The sequence below is a fragment of the Pleurodeles waltl genome, chromosome 12 (assembly GCF_031143425.1).
Source record: "Pleurodeles waltl isolate 20211129_DDA chromosome 12, aPleWal1.hap1.20221129, whole genome shotgun sequence".
NCBI classification, from domain to species: domain Eukaryota; kingdom Metazoa; phylum Chordata; class Amphibia; order Caudata; family Salamandridae; genus Pleurodeles; species Pleurodeles waltl.
The window spans coordinates 657,987,889-658,014,388 of record NC_090451.1 but is presented as its reverse complement, the minus strand read 5'-3'; the positions used below and the strand labels follow the sequence as shown (position 1 = coordinate 658,014,388).

Sequence of the window (26,500 nt, the reverse complement as noted above, 5' to 3'; positions counted from 1 at the left end):
AAAGAGAAACCGCCAGTCCACCGTATCGAAGGCCTTTTCAAAGTCAATAAATAGGGGGTGAGGTCCCGAGGCAGCCGGTGGCGGCCAGCTAGGGCCACGTGCAGCCGACGAACACAGTGTCGCGTGCCGCAAGTGGCCTTAAAACCACATTGGTCCAGATGTATCAATAGTGGCAGCACCCTCTTTAAGACGGGTGACGAGGATCGTGGCATACATTTTTACTTCACTATTGATCAGAGCTATCGGTCTGTAGTCAGCACAATGCGATGATGGGGGCTGGGTTTTGGGAAGCACCACAATAGTGGCTACATCTAGCCCCTCCGGGAGTGAGCTCTAGCGGTCCACCTCCGCATACAAAGCAGAGGGGTGTGGCACTAGGTCCTCCCGTAACACCTTATGGTATTCCGATGGGAATCCATCAGGTCCCTGGGTCCAACCTGCCCCCAACGCGGAGATGGCTTCCCCGATTTCTTCCTTCCGGAAAGGTTCGTCAAGCAGTTGCACCTCCGTCGGGGGTAATGTCGGGAGGGGAATATCCTCCAAGAACTGACGGGCATGATCCAGAACGATCATTGGCAAGGACTGGTATAGCGCCCTGTAATACAAAGCAAACACGTCGGCTACGTCTTGAAGTTGTACAGATTTCGGGAATAATTCTGGAGGTCTGCTGTTGGGATGCCAACCAGTATAGCAGCTTTCCAGTTTTGTCCCCACAGCCGTAGACCCTGGTATTAGTTGCTCGCCAAAGGTGTTTAGCCACTTCCAAAGATTGGTCCCGGATTTTCTCACGGATCAGTAGGATCTGTCTAGCCACTTCTTCGCTGGGCTGTACACCCTGTTCAGCTTCTAATCGTGCGGCCTGCGCCTGCAGCTGCTCAATGTGGGACGTCTGGGAGCGCTCCAGAGCACGGACAAGGCTCCTGGCCATCCCCTGTAGTACCGCCTTGCTTGCGGGCCCATAGGACCCCAGAGGACGTCACAGACCCCCCATTAAAGGCGAAGTATTCTCGAAGTGCCTGCTGCAACTGCTTAACATAGGATCCGCCCTGCAGGTACCATGCATTCAATCGCCAGATAGGACGGACCAATGCCTGGGCAGGTCTGACAACAAACCAAAGGGGCACATGGTCAGAGATCCCACACGATAAGATTTCAATATGGGTGAGGTGGCAGCCATCTGTGCCCGGCAGGAGTACAAGGTCAATCCTAGATTGCGTGCCATGGGCCACTGAGGTATGTGTAAATTGTTGATGCTGCGGGTGCCATATTCTCCAAGCATCGCATAGTCCTGCGGATGCCAGCCATCTGGTTAGCCCCGCTGCCATTGCCTCTCTGTGGGCTGAAGGGGAGCCAGTCGCATCTATTCCGGGATCCGGGACTGCATTAAAATCACCCCCCAATATGGTAAGTCCCGGGGGCAAGTCTAGAAGCAACTTAGTTAAGTCATTGAGAGTCCCCCACACCACTGTCGGCGAGGCGTATATGCTAACCACGTTGATCGTGAGGCCCTTGAACTTACCAGTAATGGGCAGGTGTTGCCCCTGCCGGTCCTTCCATATTTGGATCACCGTTATGGGAAACGAGTGGTGCAGCAGTATCGCCACCCCCTGCAATTCACGTGTAAACCCTGTTGAAACCCTTGCGGGCTAGAAAGGGGCAACTGTCCCCCAGGAGGTGGGTTTCTTGCAACGGGAGCACGTCAGGCCGGTGTATGTAGGTAAACAGGGCGGTCCGCTTAATTTTGTCTAGGAGACCGTTAACATTCCACGAGATAATCTGTGTCGTTCCCATCTGTGTGCGTGAGTCTATCTACCTTGAGAATGTTTCTTAACTTTGCCCAGGTGCCCCCCCCCCCTCCGGTACCTCCCTTGTCCTGTCTGTCCAGCGCCCCAATGTGTGGCAGACGCTCTGCCAATTAGCATCTTGGATCCACCCCCCTGTGCAGTTGCGAGTAACAATGAACAAACATTTACGTCAATTAACAATAACAAACACCTTAACTCAAGGCCTAAACCCCCATGCCCCCAGCTCCCACCCCACCCCATACTTCCACCACCAGAAGCATCTGTCGCCCTTATATAACATCTCACTCCCAAACACAGTGAGTTTGAAACACCAGTTGGTTGAGCAGTGGTGGACGCCTCCGACTTTTCCCCCAGATTGCTCCAGGGGGGTCAGGCCAGCACTGGGAATGGGCACTGCCGCCGATGTGGGCAGATTACGGGCACTGCTTAAGGCGGATGACAGAGGGGTCCGGAGCACTACGAGAGTGCGACCGCCATCTTGACGCCTTGGCCACGCACCCTGCTGGTTCCTTTATTAGGGTTACTTCTGGCATGGTACGTTTTTTGGTCAGCCTAACAGTTGCCCTGGCTCCCTGTGTTGAGTGCCTGTGAATTCGGACCGCAGAGATATGTCCAAGTGGTCCCATGAGTTAATAGAGTGGCCCCATTAAATTATCTGATGCTGGAAGGGCCTCTTTTGGGTGGCATACCATAACTCTGGTTAGGTCGGATTTGATAAATGTAAGATATATGTCTTGCAACTTGCACTGGTTAAACTTCATGGAAAATATGTTGGCACTGTTTTGTTGATCATATTTTCATAACTGAAATTGTTTTGTTTTACTGTTGTGAATGAAAAAAACGCTTGAGATGTGTTTTCTCAAACACCAAAGGCTGCGTCTGGTGCCTGATTTTTGTGGTAGGTGGTGTGGCTTATTCGGGTTTCGTTCTTCGGTCTGCACACCCAACTCGACATGTCCCGCAGCTCATTCAAACTGATTCGGGAGAGAATTATTTAACACTATTGAGAATCGCTCCCTTATACACAGTGCTTTATTGCAAAGGGCCAACGTTTATTCTGGTCTGCCACCGGTTGTAAAATACTAGGGTTTCCAAAGAATGTCTAGCCTGGATTCCACCTCATACCTTTTTTCCACAACCCTACAGTTTGTCTCTTTATTCCACTCCTTCAGGTTCTTTTGTTTCTCATCTTTCTCCGTTTGTAATCGTTTTTTATCTTTCTTTTCCTCTTTCTTTCTGCCTTCCTTCCTTTTCTGCCTTTCTCTCTCGCTCTTGAAAATGTCCCGGATGAAAATACGCCCTGGTCCCCAAAGATCAGTACCCAACACGTGCAACAAACTGCACAAATGAAGCATCACCTACACTCTACACACAAAAGGAAGTGACCGCAGTTATTTACTGATTTAGAAATGACACAGTGGAATATGAAACACCCACCATAGAAATCATTAAATATATAGTCCTGATTGATCTTTGAGGAGAGTGTCAATCTGTTTATAACCGGTTTTTTCATCCACAAACTGTATTCCTTCATCCCTTCTCAGAATAAAAACACGAGAATGATGTTGTAGGTACCTTAGATTGCCAATCAGTATTTAATAACAACTTAACTACTTCTAAGACACTATTTTCTTATAGGGCTTGTGGCCAGATTAGGAGATACAATTCCTCTAGGTGACTCTGAAGTTCCTCTTCAGCATCCTAAAACGAGCTTTAACGATCCGTATCTGTGTTTTTCAAACATATTTCAGTAGTCTTCAGTTCCCCATTTTGAGGTTTTATATTCTTACTTTTTGTGCATAAAACTGTTATTTTTTTCAACCACACATTGGCATCACAGTCCCGAGTCAGCGCATTTAGAGCTAATGTTCTGGATCACATGGGCTCGTTTGACCCTTCCTGTGCCACAGCACCCTTTCTTTATCTTTGCTGCTTCCTAGACTTTTGTCTTTGGTTGCAGTTGTGAGGCCACCACAAGGCATTACGTCTGATTTAGGGCTAGTGGTGGCATAACGTTAGGATGTTAGTCCCAGAGATCCTGGTTTCCTTTCAGAAACCTTTGGTGACATCAGATAGGACCTCATCTTAACCCACAGCCCCATAATGCGCAAATGAAAGGGTCCCTAACCTCTTTAAACTGACAGAGATCAGTGAGACCTGAAAGCTTACTCCACCACCTTTCACTTTGCTTTTGTCCTTCTTTCTTGATCTGGTTACCACTTGCTGCTCAGGTGCAGCCATGTGCAACCAAAGGACACATTTGCAACTTGAGTTATGTGGCACAGCAAGCTCCACACACTGTCTGTGCATACTCACTTACCACAGTACCAATGTCAGTCCTAAACGTGGGTCCTTCCTCACCCGAAATTTAAGTTCTACATACCCTTCCCGTACTACAACTTGTAAATGTTTGGAAAGTCTCCATTTGAAGTCATCATGGTACTCCCATGAGGATGGTGGAAGAGATTAATTTGTAGGAGGTACCCCTTTATACACTATGTCACAGCAAACGTACTGCACTGAAAACCATGAAGATTACTCGATGGGGCTGCCTTCCTCCAACATGCATTTTTTGCCAGCTGTGATTTAACCTGCTCCTTGCTTGTAGGACAGGAAAACGGTTACACTCACTTACTTGTAGAACTGCAGCAGACAGACACACGAAGCTTCAGGCATCGCCCAGCACTGTCTTTATCTGGAACAGCTGGAAAGAGATTAAAAAGAAAAGCAGTAAATTGAAATTCATACACAAGAGTTTTATTTTGTAAATAGCTAAAGGAAAAGCAGGCTTTTCAATCACCTGCAACCCGCAGCGTCCTCTAGACTAATGCTTTGCTCACAGCAATGACAGAGCACTCTGCCCAATCTCACCAAATACTGGCAACAGGGAAAATAAGTTACTTACCTGTCACAATATTTTGCTGGGTGTTCTTTTTCTTAGACTTCTATACTTTTAAAAACGGTTGCAGTAAAGGAGTGTTCTCAAATTGAGAATACAAGATTACTGACTTCCAAGACTAATTTCAACATGCTGATCTATTTTGTTGGTCTCTTCCATTAGGTCAAAAACTACCTGAAATGTCCTCTTGATGTGAATGCCAGGATCCTCATATTGACTTTAAATGCCTTCTATCCACAATATGTCGTGTAGCTAGTCTGTCAGGACCACTCAGGCACATGGTGATGATGGGTGCATTTGTTCAATGCACTGCCTGTAATGCATGGGACTGGTATTCGGATGCAGGTGACAGCAGGCATTTATCACACTGGTCTGGCAGCATCTGAACAATGACGATGTAGTCACAGAAGGAGCACACTGCCAATCTTTACTGCACAGTAAGAGGCAGAAGCGGCATTAAGGCAAAGGTGTGTGTAGTTGGGCTGTGCCTACACACTTTGAAACGTTAACGCACTTACTGAACCTAACCAGAATCTAGCTATTTTTCTTCATCCCTCACTATCTCTCAGGTGGGGGGGGAAGATGGGGGGTCATGCTCGCTGGACAGTGTGGGCTTGCTTAAAAAAAAAAAAAAAAAAAAAGTCAGAAACATACTGTTTTGAAAAAACTCTAGACAGTCTGAGACTGCTCTGAAAGCTTAATAATAGGACCCCTACAAAGATGGGGGCCTTCGGCCAGAACCCACTTTGCCCATGCCTTAATACTCTCTGCCGACACGTCTGTGACCTTGCAAATGTCCTTGAAGTATGGCCTCTCTACTGTTACAAACTGCTAGGGTGTCTTTGAATTCTGGTTGTGCACTGTTGGGGATTATTTAACACATTTTACACAAGGGCTATAGTTACACGGTTATTCATAGCTTCCCTAGGAAAAGTGTTTTTTTGTTTTGCTAACAAATTTCACAGCACTTGACAAATCTTCTCCAATTTCTTTTTTAAGTCATCAACCCCAGCTCCTTCCTGGAGTTTCAGGTTGATCTGTCAAGGGGGGAATGAAAAAAGTGATAGTCCCAATACATGTTTTTCCCAAGTAATTTCCCAAAGGAAATGTTTGGAAACAATACTGAAAAAAATGGCTCAACAGAAGTGCACCAAATTTGGCAGAAAGCTAGATCATTTTTCAAAAAGCGTGCTTCTGGTGGTTTGGTCTAAATCTCTCAAGCCTTTCCAGAGAAATTAGCCTTCAAAACATAGTGGTATCTGGAAGGTTGTTACCACAGTATTCCTGCAGTATTGCCGATCTGAAAGATAGAATATTCTGAATAGCCAAGAGGGATTTTTCAGTGTCGGACCTTTTTGGTCCTGTGAGACTGGTGCCAGTCTTGTGGGTCCAATAAAAAAGGACGGCCACAACTGAAACATAAATGTTGTGGGCATTTCAGGTTTTGTCGCTATGGCCTGTGCTTTAGAAAAAAGAAATGGGTAGGGTTAGGGGTATTCTGACCCCTGGTCTTTGTGGGCCGTCCCAGATGGACCCCACCATTGTTCCCCAAAAAATGTATGCTATTGGTCCTGTGATCATGTGGGGAGGACCAGCAACAGTGGCTCGATGCCTGCAGGAGACTGGGTGCAGGGGCCTGGCCACAGGTTCTGCGGTCAACCCCATGCCACTCACGGGCCGGAAGTTGGCTGCTCATGAGGGTTTACCGCCTGTGGGGATTGAATGCATGGCCTGGTCCTGCATCCACCCGCCTGCCAGGGACAGTCAAAAGCTATGCTTAGTGAGGTAGTTGAGTGAAAATGAAAAAAAAAAAAAAAGAGTTGGTATATTAAGCGCTATAGATCAGTGGTTCCCAACCTGTGGTCCGCAGACCCCCAGGGGTCCGTGACACATTCCCAGGTGGTCCGCAGGCCTGAGCTGGCAGGAAGATACTTCTCCAGTTGGGGCCTCTCAGAAACACATGCGTGTTTTTCTATTCATTACTTTATTTATGCAGCAGTTTAAAAAGCACTGCAAATTCATCCACCAGCTTTCATGCAAAAAATAAAAGCGTCAAGGAAAGTCATGTGATTAATGTTCCTGCAGGAGAGAGATGGGAGTTTTTACTAGTGGCAGTTTTGACTCATCTAAGGTAGCGCAGAGGGTTAACATGCCTGCTGCAAAGAATGTATATCATGCAAAGAACAGTATTTTATGTGCATAGCACAGTGGGTTACTGCTTTTGTGACAAAGATTATTTTGTCACTGTGCATTTCGTAAATTACAATCATAATGTAGCACAGTGAGCTATGAACTGCGGTCAAAGAGCTGCATGGAACCTGCATGGCAGAAATTAGAAAGTTATGTTTTTACCCAGTCTTTCATTATCCTAATGCTTGTAAAAAATGTTTGCTTGCATAGATATACATTCTTATTATTAAAGTCAACACTAACCACTGTGTTATGTTCTGAATCCCTAGTTTGCATGTCTCCAAACCAAGCACTCTTAGAAAATGCCTACAAGAATAAATGACATGTGAATCCTACACTTTGTAGTCCACTATAAAGCGGTCTGACACCCCACGCTGGTATTAGAGGTGCTGTAAAGCAAATGAATTACATGTGATAGAGAGGTTATGGAGAGAAGAGAGGCCCTTATGGTTTTACTTTTTTTCCCCCACCACATTTATATATGAAAATGCTTTTCCGATCTTGTGTACCTGAAAAAATTGAAACAAATGGCTTGGGAAATGTAGAATCTGACCTGAAGATTCTGCTTCCCTAAATAAAACCAAACATTGAAAAGTTAGTCATCGAGATGCAGTGTCGACCTTCCCATCAAATGTTTATGATTTTTTGCATATTTTCCAAATAAAATAATTACATCTTTAGTAATTTGAGTATTTGTTTGGTGTGTTCTCGTTTGTGTATTTTTTGTGAATTGCGGTTTTAATTCTTGAAATTTAAATTGTACAAATTGCTTGGGGGTCTCCGGCTTCAAACAACGATTCAATGAGGGTCCTCATTTTTGTTTTTTTATTCAGGGTTTAATGAGCTGCTGAGCTCGTTAATGTCTACAGAGCCATTACATTTCTCACGCACATCAATATCAGTTAAGAAAATAAATGAATAAAAAGAGTATAATATCTACCTATTGAGGGTGATTTTACAGATATGCTTCATATTCTGCTCGCTGCAAAATAACACGCTCATTAGTACTACAGGTGTTATGCAAAATTGGGTCTATTTATTTATATATTTCTTAATACCTTCCAGTATGAAAAGCTTACAGGGAAGTGCCATATCACTTGGATGGTGTCATCAGTGATATGGCCAGCTATGCCATCAATGTCATTTAAAATGTCACCAATTATGTCATTTAACGTCATGAGTGAAGTAATATGTGAGTTCATAGGCAGTGCATACTGAGGCGCAAGTTATAGTTAGGTTAGTAAAACATGACTGGTCAATTTCAGTGGCTTTTTGGTTACCAAACAGTTTTTATATTGCTACAAGACCTTATTTTAATGCCAATGTAACCTGTTTTTTTTCCAGTAAACATACATATGTAGGCGCACTTTTTATTACACGTTTGGGTGCTCTTATCAAACAAAATCCAGTGGTATAAAAACTCATATTTCTCCGCAAAAAAAAACAACTGAGAAGTATTTCACTGTTCCCTGTGAAAAACTGTTTTCATCATTACAATCACGACACCGACAAACCACTCTGCAGAGCTATACCATTGTTAAGGCCATGGTGATTATTCAGCGAGGTGAAAATTATGCTGAAAGGTTATATAATTATGCATCAAAAAAGGGAAATTACACTGTGCTTTGGTAGTTTTATTTTCATCCATTTTAGCTAGAAGCATTTTTGGTGAAATCTGCACATAATGTTGAAAATGTGCTAAATCCATAATATGGTACAGGCTGCAACCATCTAAAATCGACTGTCTTTCACTACTGCCCATTGTTTTGTCAAATTATTCATGATAGGTAAACTTAAACATTCTAATTCCAGTCAATGGTCATAGTTAGGTATGCTTTGAAGAAAAATGCCTTTTCAAGCTAACTACCCAAAAATAAACATATAATGTAAAAAAAAAAAAACAGGGAACGTAATATGGTCCTATATGGAGACACTAGAACTGAACCCAACAATAGCAACATTGGACCATATTACAAGATTACAGCTATTTATCATTAGTTAATGGATAGACAGATACTGTCATCAAAAAGTGGTAAAGGAAATCAAAAACCATAAGACAAACAATGGAAACAATGCTTTTGCTGCAGCTGAAGGACAAGGCGTGAGTGCACCAGCAACAAAGATGGTAGTAACACACTGAGAGGCTGGGCAGAGAGGGGCTGAGTGAGCTGGATGCAGGTGCTAGGCAGCAGAGTAGGCTTGCTCTTCCTTCTCTGCCCTCTTCCTGACTGCAGAGGGGCAGGTCTGCTTCCCTTCTGCACCCCCGTTCCCGTCTCTTCACTGTGCCTGACTGGTTTCCCAGGGCGGCACGGAGGCAGTCTGGGCCCGGACGTCACAAGGGGAGCAGCTGTAACTCCTGTGGGTCTGGAGGATTTTTACACTAGGCTACATGGTGACCTAGACAGCAGCAATGCCTAGGCCCAACAGCAAGGAGGGCTGGCAAAGGACACTGCCCAATTACTGCCCTCGGTGGATTGGTGAGGACGGGCACCATCGGACCAAAGCGTTTCCCACACCGTCTCCTTGACGACACATGGCGAGGCGGGCTGGTATCAGAAGGCCGGCTGGACGGACTGTGGCCGGGAGTCGGAACATGTCAGTGACCACCCCCCCCTTGAAGGAATACCAGAACAGAGGCCCCCTGCCCTGTCTAGCAGGCAGAAAGGAGATACTTTGCAGGTCTCCTGGGGGTCTTCCAGGAACAGACTCTAGGAAGGGGGTTGCCCTTGGAGGTGTCGGGAGGGTCGCCACTGCGGCTAATATGTCAACGGGGAGCCACAGTGGGATCCGCTGAGCTGACACTACTTCAGGAGTGAATTTGACTAGCACATGGAAGGAGCTGGCCCCTAAGGCAGGGTGTTCCCAGGCCACGGACAGGATATAACACAACCACCAAGGGTCAAAATCAGAGGAAATAGATGACAACCTGGTTGCTCTTACCACCTGCTCGGGAAGCCATGTGCTGGGGACTGGCAGGCAGACTGATCTGATGGGCCCCAAGCTGGAACCCAGAAAACCAGGCTAAAACAGCTAAAGATAAAGCTTCACCTAAAATGGGTAAACTCAATAAATTTGCCACATGTTTGATGCAGCCAACACAGGAAGATGTGGGGACCGGATGCCGTCCTGCAGGGAATTGAATCCCCTTATCAGGCCCCGGAGACCAAAATCAGAGAGGTGGGGGTGCATGTGGCACTGGTCCGGCAAGATCTATGCAAAACCACAAACTGAGTAATGAAGGAGGAAATTGTAATGTCAGTCGTGGAGTGCACCAACAAGGGCAGCTCTAGCCACAATAACTTCTGTTTCCTGGGATTCCCAAAATGTGTGGAAGATCCACACCCGGAGCTGCTCCTTAAGTCCTAGCAGCACACGTTTCTGTCCCTGGAACAACTTTCACCATGCTTACTTATAGAGCAAGCCCTGGCGATGATGTTTCCCCCGGGGGAGACCTGACGACCGACAATTGGTGTTTTTTATTTTTTTTATTTTTTTACTACGGGATACAGGTCTGGTGCTTCATGCAGTTAGAGGCCTGAACTATAACAAGGTTGGTGCAATGGCAGAAGAAATCATACCAACTAGTGAAACCTGAAGCTGCACACCATAGACAAAATAAATGCTGCTGTATCTGGCCAAGCTGAGGTTGCTCTTGCAGGGTAAGACATTAACTTTCAGACATACTGACTGGATGTGGGAGTGGATTGAAGAGCAACCCCCACAACGACCCAGGAGTGAGAACCACCCATCAGGACGTGCTCTCACTGGAGATCAGGGGTGAATCCAGAGAGCAGGATGGCACAAAGGCTGCAGCAAGAATTAGAGACCAGATGCTCAAGACAGTTATCCAGACTCCTACAAAACTACCCTGAAGGTGCACTTTTCAGACACTAGGGATGAACTCCCCAGTGCTGAAGCAAAATGAGGCCACTGGAGTGTCCTCGAGCACAAAGGACAAGGCTGCACCAATCAAGATACTGCATATCGGTGCTTGAGCATTGAGCGATTGTTGGGGGCAGGAAGGTAGAGCTTGGTAATCTCAGGGTAAGGAAAGATCTTGAATCCGTGAGGGAGGGATAGGGTGGGCAACAGACCTTTCCTAAGTTGGGAATATGGTCAGTTCAGAAGCTACATGTTGGGAAAAGTGGGGTGAGGGGCACATTTGGGGTGAAAGTTCAAGTTGTAGGTCACAGGGTACGGCAAACATTAAGAAGGAGATTATGTAATCCGATGCCAGCGATTAAGTGGTCCTCCAGAATGCTATGCACAGTCTGTAGCTATGTTATACAGTGCCATACACCTGATCCAAGATGTGTTGGAGCCACTGTCAGTTCTCTCATCAAATGTAAACTTGTTGGGCTGCAAGATTACAAGAGGGGTTATAACAATACATTGACAGTCAATCCCCTATCTGGTGTTATTGTAGGAAACCCACCTGTTGGGGAATAATTGCAACCAGGAGTGTGCAATTTAATAAAATATCTACTGGTCTATGAGACAGGTTGCTTCTTAAATCCACTTGTCCTGTAAAAAAAAAAATCTACTTGTCCCTTTCGTGCCATGGAGTACCGTAACAAATTATGGCACAATATAATTATGTAAGAGCTCTGATAATAGCCTCTCTGTGTATGCCCGGGCTACTACTACAGATCTACATACTAGGGCTGGAGGAAAAAGCAAGCAATAGTTCCAGAGCTGGAATGCCTTTGAGTCTGCAAACCTACTAACTTGCCTGGTTTAAGGATTTTCACTAGCTCTTCCTAATCTTTTCCCATAATGAGAAATGTTGGAAATATACTCCGGACAATGGCAGAAGCAGAAGTTTTTCCTAGGGTTGGGATAAAGTGGCTGGAGGGAAAGGGAACTTGTAAATGTTGAATAGATTTTCACATGATTAAACCTACACATGCATATTTGCTTGTGTTAAAACAAAGTTGACACATATTTTCTAGGAGTACGATTTCCTGGTCTACTTCTGTAAGTTCTTGTGAATTAATGAAAGCCACAAATTCAAAGACATACCATGGGTGCACTTTTGTGACTATGAATTGGACCCTCAATTAAGTCTGGCGCTAACTAAGACATTTTGTTTTTATTAAACTTCTATTTCTCTCTATCTATTGGCTGGCTTTACTGTGAGTGATCGCATTCTACTCTTCAACAAGGAGCATATTGGCACACAAAGTAGTTTTGTTCAGTACCAGGAACTACTGTGACAATCAGTGTTGTAACGAAACTGGAGGAGGCTTCCCTGCAAAGAACATGGAGCATCCCCTCCAGACTCACTCAGGGCAGGTGCTGTGCTGGTGGGGCCCGCTGGATGGGCCTGCAGCGCCTTTGTTATGCCACTGGTGGCAATCTGTGCTTTTTGAGACAAAAAACATTTTTTTATTTTTGCCAGTGTTTGTTACAATGGTGAGGGCCTGGCAGCAACAAAAATAAAGTGTTACAAAAGCCATATCAAAACAAGACACGCATTGACGAGAGCAAAAGACTCACAAAAAATGTCAGTTGGGTTGTCTTTGCCAGTGCTAGTTTATTTTCATGCTTTCCATAATCTTGTTGAAAATGGTTACACTGATTTTCCATTAGGTATATTTTTGGACATACTGGCATGCTTCAATACATTTTCCTAAATGAAGCTTCATAGAAATAGCACATAAAAGTTCATAGTAGCGAACCTTTTTTTCCTGAACATTTTATTTTGAAAGCAAATAATCATCATTCTTGCTTACAATCTTCTGCAAATATGTGCATCTAATCAGAGAGCATTCTGGGAGCATTACACTTAGGCTCATATTGTTAAACTTTTCAAATATGTATTTTTTTTTTTTTTACTGGAACCACTGTCAGTAGTGCAGTGTGACCTTAAAACATTAATTTACAGCGCTCACCCTAATAATGAAGGCTTTTCATTAATGAACCATAAATACAAGTTTGAGCAGCATTAATTAGCACATGGACACACATATTACCTCAACTGCAGAGAATTCCCTTCTCTATAATCTGGTAGCCAAATGGTTTGTGCTGCAGGGGGTTGGGCCTACTTGTCCCAAGGACAAGATAAACATGAAAACTTGTTGCCCTTGACCCCAAACAATGTGTCTCGGGCAATATGAATTCCATGCTACACCCTATTGTCCCAAGCGAGGTTTACAAGAGGCTCACAAGGAATAGAAATCTTGGCCAGAGGTGGCTCGGCAATGGGTGGACCCCAAGGGTTGCTACCTGGCGATGAAGGGAAGGTGTAAAAGGAGGGCTATCCTTACCCTTAACATTTATGCAACTCCAAAGCTCCAGAAAGGAGTTCTGAACATACTGTGACCCATATTGATTGACTCTGACATGGACCTCCAAATTGTCAGCGCAGACTTAAACAAGGTCATGAATTAGCAACTTAAAAGATATTCACCTCTTGTGTTGCAGTCAATAGCATTCTCAGTTCTGGCAAGCTTCTCCCATGCAATGAATCTTATGATGTTTGGAGATCACTCCAGCCACTAGACAGTCAAGATTCGTTCCTGTCAGGGGCTGATGGGACCCTGCTTGAACTATCTGTTCATCTCGATGAGCGAGGTTGCATGGGTGAGACATGCATAGTACATGGCCCGGGGTATATCAGGCCATTCGCCCCTGATTATTAAGATAGGAGCCCTAGGGCTAGACAGGGTTCCAACCAGGAAGATGAATGCCTGGGATCTAAACGATGAAGATAATTGTGAAGCTCCTAAGCGTTGACTCCCTTCAGTTGAAGGAGACCTGGGCACGCACTGGGAATCCAAAACTACATTTACACCTGGGGCAATAAGGAAACAATACCACAACCTCGTGCACAACGCAGCCCATCAACGCTACCTTGGGATACAAACAAAGCTGTATAACACAAGGGATAAGGTGGGCTGTCCCCATGTGAGGCTGTATAGGAAAGAGAGGTGCGCTGTGTTGCCGAGGTGCAGATAGAGACAAGTGAGGTGGCTCACTATGTCATGTAACATGGGTTTTTACACAGTATTAATGAATGCTCTACATGTCCCAAAGAGACCACATGGAGAAAGAAACAGAAGTGTTCTGGGGGGAGTTTCCGCCCCGGTCTTATCCGATTCAGACAAGGACGCAATAGAGGAAAACGTTGTTGGTAGACAAGAGAGGGGAAGCACTGATGTGCAAGCAAGTGGAGTTTTACAAAATGCTGGCCCCACTCCTTAAACTCCACCTGCTGTACCTGTTCTGTCCAGTCAGAGCTGGAGGGGATTTGCCATCCGACATCAACCATGCTATTATAGTAGTCATCCCTAAAAAAACAGCAAGCCAGGAAGTCACTGTTCCCTACATAAGCCTATCTCACTGTTAGATACAGAGAGTAAGATCCTAGCGAACAGGGTGGACAAGGTAATAACCCTCCATTGTTCACACCCATCAAATGGGATTTATGCCGGGACGGGCAGCTCAACTGAACTTCAGGCAACTGCACTTATGGCTAGACAGATTTAAAGCAGACCGAGAACCCAGGGCCATAATATAATTGGATGCCGAAAAAGCAGTTGATTTCATAGACTGGCAATACCTACTTGGGAGCCTGAGACGGTTTGGCTCCAGCCTCAAATCCTGCACATACGTGGCCCTTTTATACAAGGTGCCTACGGCAGTGGTGAAGGTCAACATCGAGATTTAGGAGACATTTGCTTTGGTGAGGGGCATGAGACGGGTGTCCACTATCACCCTTTCTATTTGCATTGTGCCTGGAACCATTGGCATGCTTAGTGCGATGTAGAACCGATTTACCGAGTTTACCCAAAGTGACAAACGACCCAGGAAATATATAACTGTGAATACCTATTTGAATGTAGACTGAGTGATAGGGGAATTCCGAGAGGACAGAGGTGGCGCAAACTCCAACTAATGCTAATGGGCAGAGCTGCGCGTTTTAAAACGATCACGCTACCTAGATTGCTCTATGTGCTGCAAAATATCCCCTTTCCCAATCCCAAACACATATTTTGATAGAATAGAAAAACGCTCAGAACGCTGCTCTGGGTCGTTGGCACCCCAAGAATTCCCTTACATACACTGTACACATCAGTCTAAAGGGGGCCTAGTGCTCCCAGATGAGAGCATATTACAAGGCCACTCAACTCCAGGTTGTCAATGAGTGGGGTATACCCCACAAAATGAGCCAGTGACTAGAAACAAAAAGAGCCGAAATAATGATGGCAACTCACATACACTATATATGTGGGAAGAGAGACTGGAAACGCCTGTTCAAACCGACTCAGGGGACCTGGAAAACATGGGATGAAAGAACTAAAGCCACGGTCTGGAAAGGGAAACACACCCTAGCCACGCCATTATGAATGAGATGATGCTTAAAGAGTTCTTAAAGGTGACTGGGTTTCAACAGTGGGATCAGATTGGGATAGAAACACTAGGCGATGTAATAGAAGGGAGGGAGGTAACAATGTTTGAGGCATTACCAAAGGAATATACCTTGGCGCCTATACAGTCCTGTAAATATCTCAAATTGTTGAATGCCCTTAGAGCAGAGGGGCTTCTCGGGCAGAATATCACAGTACACAGCCCGCTCGAGAGCCAGTTGCGAGCATCCAAAAGTCAGAATGCCTGCCTTATCCTGCTAGAATTCACAACACTCCTGACTATCTCGGGAGTTTCCGGGGCAGATGGGAAGACTGATCTGAGTGACCTGAAGATACTGACTGGGGAGCAGCCTGATGCTCCCCAGTGAGGTCACTTTTTAAAGCTAGACTGAGATTGATTCAAGTAAGCAATCTGCACAGTACATACTTTACCAGGTCCGGGCTATTTATAATGGGGAGAGCAGAGGACCCCTACTCTCTTAAATGTGACATGGAAGAGGGTGCTATCCTGTTTAGAATCTGGACCTATCTCCCTGTTAGCACAAACTGGAGTGGACATCATTAGTGAATTGGAGGCTATAATGGAAATAAATATTTCTAAAACACCCCATCCGGTTATTCTGGACATCCCCAATAATGTGGAAATCCCGAGGAAGCAACTGTTGTTCTGAATGCTACTTTTTTTTATAGCAAAATTTGATGTGACCAGAATGTGGGGGTGGGAACAAACTTCAACAAAAGCGATGTGGCAGAATGATTATAAACAGGTGCATGGAGGCTGAAAGGGTGGTGTCCCAGAGGCGGAGGTGACTCAACAAATTTGATTAGGTGTGGGGGAAATAGAGCATCTATAACATAATAATCCAAAACTTAGGTGAGCGTATCTGCATCGGTGGAATCGCACAACACTTCCCCCACCGATAGGTGGGAGCGATGATCAAGGAGGTACACAGGACTTAATCCACGTCGCAATGAGTGAGAGAAGAGGGTGGTAGCTGGGTAGTCTCGATATGGAATCACTAGGAATCTCATGTGATTTTCATGCGTGCATTGTTTTGAACCAAAACCAAAAATAAATATTAAATTGTTGTTAAAAAAAAAAGACTTGAAACAGTGTTGTGCCTGCATGGTGTGATCGGGCATGGCAAAACGCAAGCTCTCAGTACAAACCTGGGAGTGTGTGAGGACTTCATTTCAAGAAACTCAATTGAGGTCTTGTGAAATGCGCCTACTTTAGACCTTAATGAAGCAAAGATGCGTCATTGCCTTTTTTTCGGTTTATGAATTCAGAAAGTTCAGTATCCTGCTGAAGCAGACCAGCACCTCCAGAAGCCCCATCTAGCCTTCTGAGTCCACTATTTAGCTTCTCTCACATCTACAAGGTCACTTCTCGGCTTCTGGGATTGACAGAACCTTTAGAGCTGGTTCTACTTTGAAGCTGAGATGAAGCATGGGCATTGCTATTGTTATCGCTTTCAAATGGGTAAATAGTGAAACCTGATCCAGCGCCCACGCGCGTCTCTTTCCCTAATGTCATTGTTCTGCGACACGCAGCTCAACCTGGACTAAGCTTGTGGCATGTTACTAGACAGGTTTGCCCCTACGACCAAAAGATCCAGTCCCGTCACATTCTCCTGTCTGACAACGCATTCTTCGTTTCCTCTCTCAAAAACTAAAGGCAGATTTGGGCTGTGGAGTCCATCACCAAGTCAAACTTGCGCCTAAAAACATGGTCAGACCATACTCACAGCCTGCTGAGCTCCCAGGGACCTTGAACAATCGTCACTTATACACGAACACTGGAACGGCGAGCGCTGGCGGGGTCTTAGGGAGTACAGAAACGTCTTTTTGATACCAAGAAATGTTAACTAGACAGGCTGTTCAAATCCACACCTTTCTAATAGCAGCAGAATTAAAAGAACACATTGTTCCACTTCTGGCACGTTTAACAGGATCACAGGCGGGGGGAACAAAGCACTAAGTGCTGGTAAAGTTGAGCAGCCAAAAATAAAAAATGAGTTTCAAAACCTTCATGAGCGAGAAATGCCAAGGCAAATAAATGAAGCCACAGTCCAGCTTGTTTTAACGCGCAAGACAAAGTGGCAATATGTCACGCCTGGTGGTGGTGATTAAACAATCTTGAAAAAATTGGAGGCTGCTTTAAAAACATATTTCCATGTTTTCAATTGTGTATATTCTGCTTCATACAAATAAAGCTAAAACTTGAAATGTTTTAACTTGGTCCTACTATTCCCCTTGCCCCTTTTTAGGTTGCGGCTGTTCTAGATATTTTGTTGCTAACTTACAGTAGGCTTAGAGCCGCCCATTGCTTAACATGGGTTAGCTTCATTGTTGCTCTTATTTGCTTGCTTCGGATTCGTTAGGGCGTGTGGGCTTCATTATTTCTTCTTGGGTTTGTCCCTCCCGTGGAGCAGGGACCCATTACTTCTGTCCTTCCACTGCTCTGTTTTCAGGCTCTACTTTTTTTCTTCTTTTTAAGCTGAAATGTTTTCCTGCTCTCTCCCTTATGTACGCCTAACCCCCCCGCCATGCTCATTGCCCATATGCTTCCTATCTGCCCTTGTGTGCTTAGCAAACCCCCTCATTGCTTTTTCACTCATGTGCTTCCCCCGGCCCTTGGTGCCTATCCCACCACACCTTGTTGCTTTTTTGCCTTTCTGCTTCTACCCCTGTGTTGCTTACCTATCTTCTCTGTGCTGCCCCTGCTGGTGCTTCCCTCCTTGTTTTGCTTCCTCCCCCCACAGTGTTGCCAGGCCGTTGCTTCTCCCTCTCCCTTGTTGCTTCCCTCACCCACCCTACTTTTAATTACTAGTTTTTCAACCAATCAAACTCTGATTGTAAACTGAAAAAAGAATGTACATCATTTTGTAGCACTGTGCATGCCTGCCATGGGTGCCTAAAAATTACATGGCCAGCTGAGTAAAGACTTTGTTTTTTTTAAGTCATTCTACACAGCATGGGGAATGCTGTACAGCATGGCTATAACTATTGGAAAAGCAAACAGGTCTGAAAGGCGAATAGTGGTTTTGCCAATGCCTGTTATTCCTAATGGCGACCACTACCATTCGTTTACCAAGCCTAGCTTTATGGATAGCATTATTCATTTTGGAGTCTCCAAAGTACATTTTAATATCTCTTCTTGCTCAGTGATTCATTGTTTGTAGTGTAGAACCGATGCAGCGCTCCTGTTCCTAATTAAAACGTAGTAGTAGCCTTGGCTCATTTGATAACTAGGTATCGGTGTTCCCCGAAAATGATAATAAAAAAGCTGGCATTTATTGAGGTGGAGAGAAAAAAGTGTTGATTCCTTCGATCCATCACATGCATCAGTGCAAAGGAATATTCAACAGGGACAAACATTCCCAAATCGTTTAAGTTTGTAAGATGGTTAAGTAAGTTAAATACTTGCTAAGGTCATGTGCTTTGCTGGACGGACAGATTCCATATGATCGGCTGGTAGGCACGCTCTAGGACTTCCCCCATGCTACGTGCTGCGCCTGCACAGAGCGCTTCTGGGTTGGACTGGGCCACGAGGAGAGGCTGCTAGGAAGGTCGTGTTTACACGATTCTGCACTTCGTTTGTTGTTGTTTGCCAGAAGTAGGGATATACACGATTTGCACAGTGACAGTGAGGAGTCTCTACTGAAGATCCAGGCGCACAAAGGAGCCACCAGGTTTCTCACCGTGGTAAGTGAACGCCTCACTGTGGTAGCCTAGTGTGGTCTCTTGCCTGTGGTTGATGGTCACTGGGCCGACTCCCTCTTGTTCTGTTGGGTGCCTCATGTGCAAGTTCTGATAAGCTGCAGGAGAGCGCAACAGGGCCCTTTTGCTTATGAATATTCTTCATTGGTGAGAGACAATTGGTGTGGAATACGGGGCAGCCACATGGTAGAGGCTCCAACTCTGCAACTGCTGATTCACCCCTGCATCTACTAAAGAGCAAACACGTTTTCTGCGTCCTCCTGTACAGCGTACTGAGAAAATAGCCAGCAATATCCAGTCAGTGATGATGTCTAAAGCAGTGTCATCTGTGGATTTAGTGGCCTAGATGGTATGGGGTGACGATAGCCCAGTGAATGCACAGTGAGGTACGGAGGACAATCAGAGTAACAAGGTGTTGGATTGGGGGAGGCAGCAGCTACCTCTCCTGTGTCAATGGTGGTCACCAATATAGCAGGGACCATTGAGGACGGGGAGGCTCTCAGCCCCAGCTACAGTCATTAAGTCATTAAGTCAGTCACAAGATGGCCTGAATGTCGAGAATGCCTAAAGCACTGATAGTAGAGACTATCCCTTGTTGTAAAAAAACATCACAAATTTGACAAAAGTACTGGCGCTGCTGGATGCAGTTGTTGAGGTGGCTAAGGGGATGGGACATGGCGAAAACCAGGAGCTCATACCAGAGCTGGTACTAGAACAAGTACTAGGAGTTGACAAGACCTGGGAACCCAGAAAGACAAATGGATGAGCAATTATTAGAGGATCAACTATCAAAGTCACAGCTTGAGCAAAGTCAGCGACAATGAGAACAGGGTGGCGATCAGGCCCACCATTGGACTGGGCTCAGCTCAAGCCTAGTAGAGAAATCTAAAATTCTACAAGTGCAAAGCAAGGTTGATCAGGCGCAGACTCAGTCAAAGTTCTTGTGTGAAACTATCTTGCATGAATTGCGAGAGGTGAGGGAGACACACAGCAAGGAAACGGCTGCGATTAATCAGAGGCTGGAGAAAATAGAGGAGGAGATGGGACAGATTCCTTGCATAATTACAAGAACTAGAGCAAAGAGTGTCAGATCTGGAAGATCGCTCCCTGGGTTGGGATAAAGAGTTGAATAATATGCAGAAGGTGCTGTGTGAATCCCAGAATAAATTTGAAGGCATGGAAAATGATGCCAGGAGGTAAAATTGCAGATATACCAGCAGGAATTTGTGCGTAGCTATAATATGAGGAGGAGGGCATTTTTATAATGAGAGAAGGGGAGGAAAATGGTCCAAGCTCAGCCACCCTTATATAGGGAAGTGGTAAGACTAAGGCAGGGTTTTTTTTTGTCATGCAATTTAAATGGCATCCTAAATAGGGAAAAATACGGGGCTGTAATTAACTGGCTATGTTTAATCCTGAAGGTATATGTTTGCAGGAGACCCACGTCAAAGAGAATAACCCCAAAAATGGTATCCTTAAGAGCTTTTCGCATGCCTTTTTTGCATCAGCAGTGTTGGCTGTTCGGGGAGTGACTACTTTTCCAGATCAGTGATCTGGGAGGTAAGGGAGGGGATGAGAAGTAAACAGGGTAAATGAATCTGGTTAAAATGTTGGTCCAAGCAGTCTCATTTAGTCTCCTTAATTACTATTGCCTGGGGCAAGATGAAGATGCCCCCTTGAGGGAAATATTTGCCGTTGCAATGGAGGAAAGAGGAGCCTTTAATTTTGGGAGGTGATTTCAACTATATTCAAGCCCTCAACCAGGACACTTCTAATAGAACAAAAAAACAGCTGAAGCCTAAAATTGCTCATGTTTGCGACTCAATTAAATATATTTTGAATCTGGTTGATCCGTGGCACTTAGATCATCATGAACAGGCACAATTTACGTGTTTTTCTAGTCGATATAACACAGCTTCACGACTGGACTTTTTTTATCTCAATTTTTTTTGAAGTGGAGCAGAACAGTGATTTGAGTTAATGCATTCTCAGATCATTCAGTGGTAGGTGTCACAATAGAGATTGAAATTTTAAAAATCCAGAGGACACAATAGCAGTTTGACAGGACACTTTGGTGGACCAGATCTGTTTAGACACCACACATAATTTCATACAAGAGTTTTTTTTTTTTTTTAGATCAATCAAGGCACAGCTTTGCCCTTTGCAATATGGAAAACATTTAAAGCCATATTTAGAGGTCAGGTGATTGCGTATAAGTCAGCTCAGAATAGAGCCTGGAAAGCTCGAGTCAAGGAGCTACAAAGTGCTCCTGATCATGCACAAAATGCATTAGTCGGAGGGAGGATAAAACTAAGAACAGATTTAAAAGTAAAACTGGACCAGGTCAAACAAACGCTGAGGGATTATTTTATTCTTGGAGAGATCAGAGGTGGAGAAACTTTTCAGCAGAAGCAGTATGAAGAGAGCCAGCTGGTAGGCAGGCTGTTGGCCGCTCGACACGTCTTAAGCAAGATGCATTGTGTATTGGGGAAATTAAGGTTCCCAACTCAAAGGTAGGGAAAAAAGATGACCTTAAAATATCCCAGATAGTTCTACAGCATTATAAATACATCTACGAGAATGTCAACGATGTTTCCAGATCGAGTCTCGAGGAATTCTATGGATAGATTAGGCTCCTGTGCTTGGCGAAGGTAGAGACATTGCTGCTGGCTATTTCGTTTGGGGAAGTCGCTTCAGCATTACAAAAGATACTGAATGCCAAGGTAATAGGCACCAATGGAATCCCAACCAAGGTATATAAAGTATTCCAGAAAGAATTACTACCAGATCTAGTGCAATTATTTAATGAAATAGGTAACAGGTTGGACATTCCCTTGACTTTCAAAGAGCCAGTAGTGGTAAGTTTCTTTAAAAAAGATAAAAGATCCCGTGAGCACAAACTCATACCATTCAATAAGCCTTCTTAATGCTCATTACAAGTTGTTTACAAAGATTTGTGTGTCACGTATAGTGGAAGTTGGTCAGACTCTGTTCCACAAGGAGCAGAATGGGTTTTTACCAAAGCAAATAGTGGCAGCAAATATGCAGGACATGGATCAGGGTATAGATTTTTTTCCTAGGGGCCAAGATACAGCCGCAATTGTAGTGGTCGATGACAAAAAGGCATTTGACCTTGTCAATTGGGATGCCTTTTTTTGCACTAGAGAGGTGTGGATTTCCTGGTAGAATAGTGAAAATGCTTAAGAAACTATTACAAGGGGCTGAAACACGGGTAATACTTAATGCAAAGTTAGCAGGCACTGTGCAAATCAAATGTGGTACCTGAAAGGGGTGCCCAATGTCCCCTGTACTTTTCACAGTATTATTTGAACTACTAGCGGAAAGAATATGTAGTGCAGCTAATATTGCTACCCCAGTGTAGGGGATGCCCAAACTTCAGTTGTTTGCAGATGATATGGCCTTGTATTTAAGAGCCAATGAGATTCATATCAAGGGTGCTCTGAATGTTATTCAAGAATATACAAATGTGGGGGGGATACAAGGTTAAACAAGATAAAACCGAGACTTTGTTTTTTTAATGTCCAGCCATAAGTTCTGCCTATGGACATAATTAATTAAGAATTATAATAGTACTCATCCTATTCGTTATCTTCGGATCTATGTGACAAATAAATATACCGACCTGTTCAACTTGAACTAAATGGAGATGGTGAAGGGCCTTCTGAACAGATGGTCCTTGTTGCCTCTCACATTAATAGAGAAAGTGTAATTGATAAACATGTCTGTCCTGCCTTTGCTTTTATTTCTATTTGCAAATCTTCCAACAAAGATTAATAGGGTATTTTTTTTTTAAAGCTAGATTCGCTCATAATTAAATTTCTATGGAAAGGAAAACATTCAACAGTGAGATACTCAATTCTCCAGCTGGACAAGGAACAAGGTGGTCTGCCTATTCCTGATTTCTTTTTATACTACCAGGCCAATTGCTGGATAGTTTGGTTAGAAAGGGTACAGTAGAAAGAGGTCTCAATCTCTTTCATATTAAGAGGATGGTGCAGGAGAGTGGAGGCAACTTACTGGTGTTTTAAAATTTTTTAAAGATGGCGAGATTGATGAAAAGAACCAGATAGAAGGTGCTAGGCAAAATTAATTGGATAGTGCAAAGGTTTTTTTTTTTTTTTTTAAAGAACTAGACAAGTCCTGGTGTGTCACAGTATGGTAATGCTCCAGGACTGTCACGGGTTGGGTCCAGTGATATCAAAAGCAATTTGAGGGATATGGAACTGTTTATAGTATTGGTCATTGGTCGATTTCTATTTAGGAACTCAGATTTCAAACTGAAAGAAAATACAGCAGGGACAGAACACGAGAAGCTGTGGCTCAGCTTTGTACATATTAAAGGTGTGATAAATAGCTATCTGCAAGGAGTGAGCCATTCTTCAGATGTGTAGATTGAATTATGGAATTGGTATAGGTCCCTTCGGAAGTACACATACTCCTCAATGATTGAAGATCATCTGAGAAGGATAGAACAGGAGACAGGAGGCTAGTTGGCAGTAGGAGAATGGGAACATATTTCGATACCAGGGTATAATTCCCTTAAGGCAGCTAATTTCAAGAGAATTAGTGTTTTTTATCATGATGGATGACTTATTATATTCTGAAAGCAATTTATAAAATGTATCAATCTATCCCTAACAAATGTTTTAGATGCTCTCAAGAGGGAAAACTGGATTGGTTCATACCATTTTTGAGTGCCCCAAGCGGTCACAGTTATGGGAGGCGATCTTTCAAGAAATAAGTCAGGGTGTCCAAGCTGCATTACAGCCAGAAGCAAAGTTGGTACTGTTTGGGGATCTAGTCAAACTTTTCGGCTAGGTAAGTATGCTCAGAATTTTATTGCAGCATTACTAGCTGTGGCTAGATCGCTGACATTACAATGCTTGCGAATAATAACGGTACTGACTTGTAAGATTTGCCTAATGAAGCTACAGATGACAGGGTTGTTTAAAAAAGTGTATGCCAGGAGGCTGGGCCGCTTGAAAAAATATCTTACTGTATGGGCATTGTTGGAGAGCATGGCCTGGCATATAGCAACACGTTAGCAGGGGTGGGGGGGGGGGGGGGTTCTACTGGTGTTCTTCCGTGGTCAATTGCTGGTGAAGATTGCTGTCCTGCAGCATAGTGGGACCTATTAGAATGATGAAGTCAACTTAGCATGGTTGCACTTTTGAAAATATATTGAGTGCAATATTTGCCACCACGTTAGCCATTGATGCATTTATCTAGTAAAGCACTATAGCACTTTAATAATGAAGGAAAAGTACGGCCTGATCTAGAGTTTACTGGACAAAACACAGTCTGCTGGGGTGGCGAAGGACCATACATCTGCCTTCCTGACGGACTCCCACCTGCTTATTTTAGAGATCATCGCCAGGCCACAGTGATCTGTGCACATTAAAGGAACTGCTATCGTGGCAGTCCCCACCAAGGTACAAAACGTTAGGTGAATGGCTGCCATGTATTTTTTGTTTTTTGAAGACAAGCTCTATAAAGTCATAGTTTGTTGATGAAAAACAAATAATGACCCACCACCGAGGCAGAACCCCAGGACATGGCAGACTAGGTTGCCAACGTTTGCAGCCAGAAAATAATAAAATTGCAGCTAAAAAAGCTAAATTTGTTGTATTTTTGTGACAGGCACAAAATAATGTAGCCCCTCCAGAAAAAATCAGCATCGTGCAGCAAGTGTGAGCTGGAAAGAGGGTTGTCTGATGCTACAGAGACTGCAGTTGCAATTTAAAATTGGTGTTCTCTCAGGCACCATCCTGACATGTCTCTACCCAGCGTGAAATACATTCTGCTGGAGGGAGCTGTTATCGTGGCTTCCTCCATCCTCCTCCCATATTAGTGTTAGTTGTGAGGAGAGCGGAGAGGGACATTTAACAGCTCCCGCAGCAGCATGAATTTCACACAGCTCAGTACAAGAAGGAGGAGGGAGCAGTGGCTAGAAAAGGTGACATGGTATAGTCAAAGCAAGAGTAAATTACACAGGTAGGGGTGGTGGAAAAAAGGCGAGCAGGACGTGGTTAGAAAGAATTAAAATGCAATGGAAGACGAAAAGGGCGAGAACCTCAATGGGCAGAAAGACGACTGCCAGGGGCAAAAGAGTGGTGCATGGAGCAAAAGAAGAGATGGAGGGAGGATAACAAAAGTGGGGGCCAGCAGAAGTTACTACCAAAGGGATGCTCACATCTCTGCTGTGCCCTGGTCTTCAACAGTCTTTCTTCTAGTTATACGGTCCTGGTGGATTGATTTTAGCTTCTCGGAGGCCGGCACTGCCTCCAGGAAACACAAAGTAGTTTCACACGCCACGCACAGCAGGTGAGGGGATGAAAACACCCCTCTGCAGTCCATCCCCCCTTTACTGAGACAGCACCATAGCACAGGTTCAATAATAAGGTTTAATCAAGTTTTTTTTAATTTTTTTTTTTAAAGATTTTGCAGTTCCTTTTGTAAAAAAAAATATTTTTTAAACAAAAATCGCCATTTTGTGATTTTTTCATTTGCAGATCTTGAAATTGCAAAGTCTTGGAGGGTCTGCCCTAAAAAAAAAATTCTCTGGGTGTGGGGGCATTATTTGCTTTTTTCCCCTTCACTGCCAGGTTTCGCATGGTCAGGAAAAAAAAGGACATTTCATTGTCACCTAAATGGGGCGGGCTCTGTAATGGCCTTCCTCTGGGGCTCACTATGCCTTCAGAAAAAGCCTTCTACCAACAGCTCCGGCTGGTCTTCCTCTGACAGAAGGCTGGTGGTCCTCTGATCTGTAAATAGGTTCCTCTGACTTTCCGTTTGGCAGATAGCATATTTTGTCACTTTTGTGATGGAGTATCCTGTCTACCAAAAGCCTGTGACATCCCTATGAAAGCATCCGAACAGACCTCTGCCCCATGATCAGCTTTTTCAACAGACTTCACTCCAAGAAGCCGCGTTCACAGTGAGCAGTGAGATAAATGGGCTTTTCTGATGGCTACAACTACCTGTGGATGCCTCACCTAAAGAAACGGAAATTTTCTTCCCAGCTCTGCACGTCGACGAGGACGTCATAAATGCCCGACTTCCACGCGACACCGTCTGACGTCATTGAGGCAATAAGAGGTCCTTACCGGAGTGCTGACGTCAGTTCCCTTTTTTCCGTGCCTTCGAGTAATGTTTTTTTTCTCCTGGCTCTTGGGGAGCTACTGTTTCTCGGAAGAGATACTTTCCAGTTAAAATGTCTCCACCTCAAAAGTCCGGCTTCAAGCCTTGTAGGGAATGCGGGGGTCGTATGTCGGTCACAGACCCGCATAATGACTGTTCATGGTGCTTAAGCTTAGAGCATGACGTGAAAGAGTGTGGTTCCTGTCAGCAAATGAATCCAAAGGCGTTGAAAGAGCGTGAAGCCAAGCTCTTTTTAGCAAAGTCGAAGAAGAAGGAAAGGCTTCAACATCGCAGATCTTCTTAGAAATCTTTGCACAAGAAACGTCGCCGTCATGACTCTCGGTGTCGGC

General features: G+C 44.4%; 1 protein-coding gene across 2 annotated transcripts in view; it reads right to left on the bottom strand.

Moving 5' to 3' along the window:
• EFNA4 (ephrin A4) overlaps positions 1–26,500 on the bottom strand; it is a 163,382-nt gene that overhangs the window by 19,908 nt on the left and 116,974 nt on the right. For both annotated transcript variants that reach the window (XM_069218407.1, XM_069218406.1), the window contains exon 3: positions 4,441–4,509. In XM_069218407.1, coding sequence (XP_069074508.1) covers positions 4,441–4,509 — 69 coding nt within the window. The remainder of the gene's footprint in view (positions 1–4,440; positions 4,510–26,500) is intronic.